This window comes from Simochromis diagramma, unplaced genomic scaffold, assembly GCF_900408965.1.
Source record: "Simochromis diagramma unplaced genomic scaffold, fSimDia1.1 OVJJ01000768.1, whole genome shotgun sequence".
NCBI classification, from domain to species: domain Eukaryota; kingdom Metazoa; phylum Chordata; class Actinopteri; order Cichliformes; family Cichlidae; genus Simochromis; species Simochromis diagramma.
In genome coordinates this window covers 53,204-59,718 of record NW_024387035.1, presented here as the reverse complement: position 1 = coordinate 59,718, position 6,515 = coordinate 53,204, and the positions used below count along the sequence as shown (strand labels likewise).

Below are 6,515 nucleotides of genomic sequence, written 5' to 3'. Positions count from 1 at the left end.
TGGATGTAAAAAGCGCACGTGACGCTGTGACGTAGGCTAGAATCATGGCGGCGGTCAACGACGGTCCAGGCGTGGGATTTCTCTCGTGGAAATATGCACATTATATTTTCCTTTCTATTGGTAGGTGGCACAGTGCACTTTTGGCAAGTAAGCAAGCTAGAAGACTGCAATCTTGCTGGGTATCCAGTTACGGAAGCAACACATTAACAGGAGGATTCTGAGTAAAACCAAAGTTACTTTCCCTAGTAACTAGTTACTTTGAAAGTAACGAGTAACTTGAAGTAACTGAGTTATTTTGATAGAAGTAACTAGTAATGTAACTAAGTTACTAATTTAAAGTAACTTACCCAACACTGCATGAGACTAGTTGTATCCATTTGCTCTCATACAGCTCCATGTCTAGTGAAATTAGCAAATCTTTAATGTAATTTATCCACTTTTTGTTGGTTTCTACTCCATCAGAGCCGGCAAAAGCTGACGACTGTCCTTAAGCCATTCAGGTAAATAAAACAATTTTTAACTTAATGTTACTGTTTCTTCTAAAAGCTCTATAGTTGACAGTTATTGTGTAGATTAATAATTCTTTTCTTTAACTGTCTACTACAGGTTTGTGACTGAGCTTCTTGGAGGTGAGACATATGTCTCATGTTCAGTGGTTTTACCTGCTTACTGCCACCTGCATCACACCATGGAGGTCTCCAATGATGACTCAGACTACATGGTGAAATTTAAGACTGCCTTTACAAAGAACCTGTTCCAACATGTAGCTACACTCAACCATCAGTGGCTCAAGGGGGAGAGGGAGAAGAGGTTTGGACCAGCCTTGACGTTACTGCAGGAACAGTGTAAAGATGCCACCACAAAGGAGCCAGCAAAGACAAAGAGCCTCCTCCTCTCTTCATTGTCTTCAGACTCTGATTCAGATGATTCAGATGAGGAAGCCCTGTGTAACAGGGCCCTGAGCAGAATCCACCATCAGCGATAAAGACTGCCCACTGCAGTCTAATACAATTATCTAATACAGTCTAACACAATTATCATTGTTGTTTGTTGAATCCTAATGGCAACTGTAGTGTGTAATCAGGTATAAACACTTTATTTACAAGACAAAACATCTGTTACAGGTCATAACAGAGTTTAAATGTGAAGCTGGTCAAATAACCTTTCATGTTTCTGCCTTAGTTTTTTAAGAAGAAAAACTGCAATTTATGTTGAAAATGTTATTATTATTATAAGAGACACTACCATTTTAAAAATGTACTTAAATTAGCATTTTATTTTTTTAAATTGAGTCCCACCCCTACTAATTAATTAATGAAAAGTGTTATTAATTAAATAAAATTTAAAATAAACACATTATTAAATTATTTAAATAAAACAAATATGCATCTAATTAATTATTGAACTATTTAATTAATTAATTAATTAAAATTTTTAATTAAGCAATGAAACATTTAAATTATTTAATAACATATATAATTAATTAATTTTGTCCCTCATGGCCTTCCATAAAAGACAAGCCCCAGCTAGACTAATTTAAAATAACAAAGAACAAAATGTTTCTCACCACCTTCAGCTATGGCTTCAAGTACATCGTGTAAGGTTACTTGTTTTTCTAGTTTGGTCCTGAAGCTTCCTAGAAGAATCTTTCTAATGCAGTCCTCTGTCCTTTTTCTGCCCCAACCAGTTGCTGCAGAAGCCTGCCTCTCCTTGAGCCTGAGTCTGCTTTATACTCTCGGACTTTCCTCCTGAACTACTTCCCCCAGTCTCTGCCTTTCAATCCAGTACCAGGGCCATTAGATAGTGACTCACCCTACATGTCATGCCTGTATCAAGTCTTTCTTGGCCCTCACCAAGGTTCATTTTTAGCTGCTGGCTGTGTGCTCTGTTTTCTGGTCAACCAATTGCATACAAATTCTATGGAGCAAAGTTGAACATCTGTGATAAGTGCTGTAAAACTACTTTTCCAGATTTAAAAAAAACTAGTATGTAACAAAACAAAACAAAACAAAAAAAACCACCAACGTCACACCACCCAAAGAAGTTCAATATTTGAGAACACTAATACAAAAATTCACATTGTAAAAAGCAACTAGTGACAGTTTCTGAATGGTATCTAAATATATTTCACAATAATGCAAAAGCATGTAGAATACATTAAATTTTTAGTCATAAAATAAAAATGCTATTCTTATTCACTTTTCAATTGTCTTGTTAATAGTAAACACATCAGAAACAAATATCAAACAGAAGAGATACAAACTAGAGGAATATATACAAAAGAAGAGACAGGCACACAATGGAGAGCAAAGTGCTTGGAAGCAGTGGAAAAGGACTTGGTCTAATAATGAGTAAGCTGAAGAGGAAATGGATTTGCGCTCATCTAGAAGATCTTCGTGGTTAGGGGAGTTGGCTGGCCCATCCTTAACACGGTTCTGTTTTTTCCATCCCATTGTAGCAAAGTGCTTGTTCATATGGGGCTGTTTGATTGTGGGGGTGATTTCTCAGATGCTGAGCAGTCCATGAATTAACCTGAGGTCAAAGACATTTGTGCAGCTGCTAATGATCTTTCCAAAGACGCCACTGCTACCTTTTTATAGGGACACTGTTAACCTGCCTCAAGAATATATATAAAACACTTTGGCTAATAACAGTTCTCTCCTAAATGTAACTGTTTTTAGTAGCTTCTTCGCTTTGTTGTTAGTTGTCAGAATACTTTTACTGTAAACTAAATGTTAGTTTTGCAGTTTGACCCAGGGATGTAAAACTCAATTTACATCGTGGGCCACTTACAAGCTACTTTGATCCTAAGTGGGCCAGACCAGTGAAATTACATGATAAATGTGTAAAATTACACAAAAAGTAATTCATTATCCAGACTATCCCATATTTCTAAAGATCTAAAAGATACTTTCTCCTGTGAATTTATATAGTAGAGAAATTTCTCATTTAATTGTTTATCTATTAATTACTTTGCTGTAGTATAAATGAGGCGGGCTCTTTATTAATAGGAAAAGCTTTAAACTTATGGAAATACAGTTAGTAGTTCAAAATCTATGCACTCCTTCACATTTTCCAGAGCCATCCAGGGGGTTGGAATGCAGTCTTTGACGGGCCGTGTTAAATCTCCCAATTCTTTTATCTTTGGGCTGAAGGAAGAACAGCACTCGGTGTATAAATGCTCAGTCAACAATCTCTTCATTCCATACAATTCTCATTATTCCATACAACACTTTGAGCATAAACATCCGGACGGGAGATGTGGACAGGAGGGTGTCCGCCAGATCTGGAAGTGTCTGACTGTTTCTCACATTCTTATAGCTTCAGCCCCCCTCCAAAGTCATAAAACCTAAACATCCATATTCTTTCTCTCTTACGGCGCCTAAGTGACGGCTTTGGCTTCCTGTTTTATCTCTGCCTGATGAGATGGGGCAGAAAACCTCTACAGTATGTTCTGTTCTCTTTGTAATCAGAAAAGGAAGGCCATGATTCTACACAAGCAGCATTTCTTATAACTCAGCAGTATAATGGATCATAAAACAGTGTAATGATTTCATAATTTTTAATCCAAGGCATAATGTGGCCTATAGCCGTATAATGATTCAACAATTATTTGATTAGAAGGATAAGGTGGCATAAGATAGTATGATAATCTCACAGCCGTTTCTGGCCTCTGGCCTGATTTTTGACACCCCTGGTCTAGAGCTGTCATTGTTTTAGGATACATAATGGTGGACATGCTAACAACACTTTAAATAAGCCTTGTCTAAAAATAAAACAAACCAAGGCTAGAAACATTTTACTTGGACTACAAGTTACATGCTTTATTTAATGCCTGAGGAAGATAACACTAATAATCAGTAACATTTTATTCAACAATAAAAATGCACTAATACAAAAATTATTCAGCAATGAATTTGATCTTATTTTGCCACTCTAATAAACCCCTGTAGCAGCCCCCAAAAGCTCAAAAATAGCTTTAATTTCACAGGTGATCTTAAGACCTGCTGGTGTCCAGGTGGAGGTCAGCAGCCCAGTCAATCTCAGAAGCCTTTTGACTCGCAAGCTGTTGATAACTTGATTTGCAGGATAAAGAAGCTATTTTGACATGGAGTCAGCAGCTGACCGCCCTTGCTGTTTTTGCTGGCCAGCAGTCTCTGGGCAGTCTACTGTATAACCACACCATCCTTTTACAGTAAAACTGAGACCACTTGTAAGCATCAAATAATGGAATTTGAATGTAAAATTATGGTACACGGGGCAAGTTGAGAACTACTAATTGCTCTCAAACACAATAAAAGTTGCCATAAAGGCAGTAAATTAAAAAACAGTTCAAGTTGTTGTATATGTTTTACTGACTGCTCTTGTGACTAATGGAGTTTTCTATTACTCCAGATTACTACACTGTGGCAGAATTGTAGATTAACGCTGTAATCTTAATTCATAAAGTCTGACGGAAACCCAGTAAAAGAATCTAAGATAGTGATAGGCTACTGATTTATGATTAGAAGACTCCCAAGCAAAAAAATGACACAAGTCAATTATTAACCTCAACTTGCCAAAGATCAAAGTGTATTGGTTGACCATAAGTCACAATAAGACTTTAGATGGTCTTAAATTTTCGTGTATTTCAGGGTGACGACTTCATTTGCTGTTGGAAGGTAACATCCCATACCTGTAAAAAAATTATAAGTTCAGAGAATATTATATAATACGACAAGTTGGACTGTGTGCATCAAATGTCTGACCTCAGCTTATCTTACACATTGTGAGATTGGTTCACTCACCAACATCGAGTGGGGTTTTACCACTCAGCAGTTGCCAGTAGTGTGATGAATTTCCTGCCAAACCATTTACACTCTGAAGGAATGGTCCATAGTCATCATGTGGTATGTACTGAAAGCTGGAAACATAGGGAATGACTTTTTAAAGAGTGAAGTGGACAGTTTTTAATATAACTATGAAATCCTTTTTAACAATGCAAATAGTTTCACTCTCTATGTTTTTACACAGAACTCTGCATTCAGTTATTAGTTATTATTAATCTCTGGCTCTTTTCCACGGTGCGTCTTTTGTCCTGTCTCCCTCCTCTCACACCCAGCAGGTCACAGCAGATGGGTCCCCCTGAGCCTGGTTCAGTGCGAAGTTCTTCTCTGTTAAAAGGGAGTTTATCTTTCTACTGTCGCCAAGTGCTTGCTCATATGGGGCCATGTGAAATATTAATGAAAGGAAGACATTTCTTAAAGCTAAAGATGTTATGTGGTTTTTGACTGTACTGTACATATACAGGTTTCTGTGGTCTACTGTAAGATGAATGTATGAAGTATGAAGATTTGTTTTTTTTAAGATGTCAAGAAACATTCCAGGGCACAATTAGTCATCTGAAATTAAAAATTCACAACCAGATATACGGGGTCTCAATTTTAATTAAACATTAAGAGAACAAAAGTAAATGTATGGCTTCTTCTAGTAAGGAAATAGTTGATATCGTGGTCTTACTTGAAGCCTTGGTTTGAGTATCTCAGTCTCGTCAGTCCACCGAAGAGGCTGCCTCTATAAGCAGTAAAAGTGCTGTAGGTCCTAATGTTAGTGGGTGACACATTCACCTGCACTCTGAAGTTAGTGTTACCTTGAGTTGTTAAACAACAAAGGAGGGTGAAGTTAGTTTACAGAAGATGAGCAGAAAAACAATAAAGGCGATTAATCTATGTGACTATTCAAGGATTTTTTGGCATTTCTTTTTGTTTTTTATTTAGCAACACAGGAAAAAAACACTAAAGGTTACCCTGAGCTGATGTCCCAACAAAAAACAGCAGCAGCAGGGCTGCAGAGAGGAGAGCAGGCTTCTTCATTTCAACTGCAGGGCAAACATAAAATTTTGATATGCAAACATGAACACAAACATACGTTGTGGAAAGCAGTTCCTGAACACTGAGTATCACCATCCCCAAATACAGCATTTATAATGGAATAAAACCTCTTAATGTTTTATTATTATTTTTATTTGGTACGTGAGTTTATCAAGTCATCTAAAAGTGAGGTGTGCAATATTAAGGAAGTTCAACAAAGTTAAGCTTTTCTTGCTTGATAAACCCTAAAGTCTAAGTTGGAGATAAAGAGTATCTCATTAGTGGTCATCAACTTTCCCTGTTAAGTCAGGCTTTCTGCTTCAGACTCTGAATGCCCAGGATTTCATGTGTCATATTATCCCTGTGAGTGTAGCCTACTCTAACCAGAGACGTTAGCAGATGATAAAATGGTGACAAAAATCTGTAAAAAACATGAAAAATGTAACAGAACCGCACAGAGCAGTAAAATAAACATTTTAATTCAAGTAAACTATTTTAATGTTGACTGCTTTGGATGCTCCCCTTTATTTCTAATATAAAGACTGCATGTTAGAAATCTGAAACCTTAGACTGGATACATTTAAATATTAAAGGTTACTGTGCCTTTGAAAAAAAAGGAGACATGGAAATCGCTTTAGTATGTTAGTAGATCAAAGGTAAACTGCT

The 6,515-nt window shown here is 36.9% G+C and overlaps 1 protein-coding gene across 1 annotated transcript; it reads right to left on the bottom strand.

Moving 5' to 3' along the window:
• Positions 1 to 2,106: 2,106 nt before the first annotated feature.
• Positions 2,107 to 5,919, bottom strand: LOC120740795 (cobalamin binding intrinsic factor-like). The gene is made up of 4 exons (XM_040043282.1): positions 5,786 to 5,919; positions 5,500 to 5,629; positions 4,788 to 4,903; positions 2,107 to 4,675 (listed from the first exon to the last, which is right to left on the bottom strand). The coding sequence occupies exons 1-4, from the start codon at positions 5,850 to 5,852 to the stop codon at positions 4,614 to 4,616; spliced, it is 375 nt and encodes a 124-aa protein (XP_039899216.1). The 5' UTR covers positions 5,853 to 5,919; the 3' UTR covers positions 2,107 to 4,613.
• Positions 5,920 to 6,515: the final 596 nt, after the last annotated feature.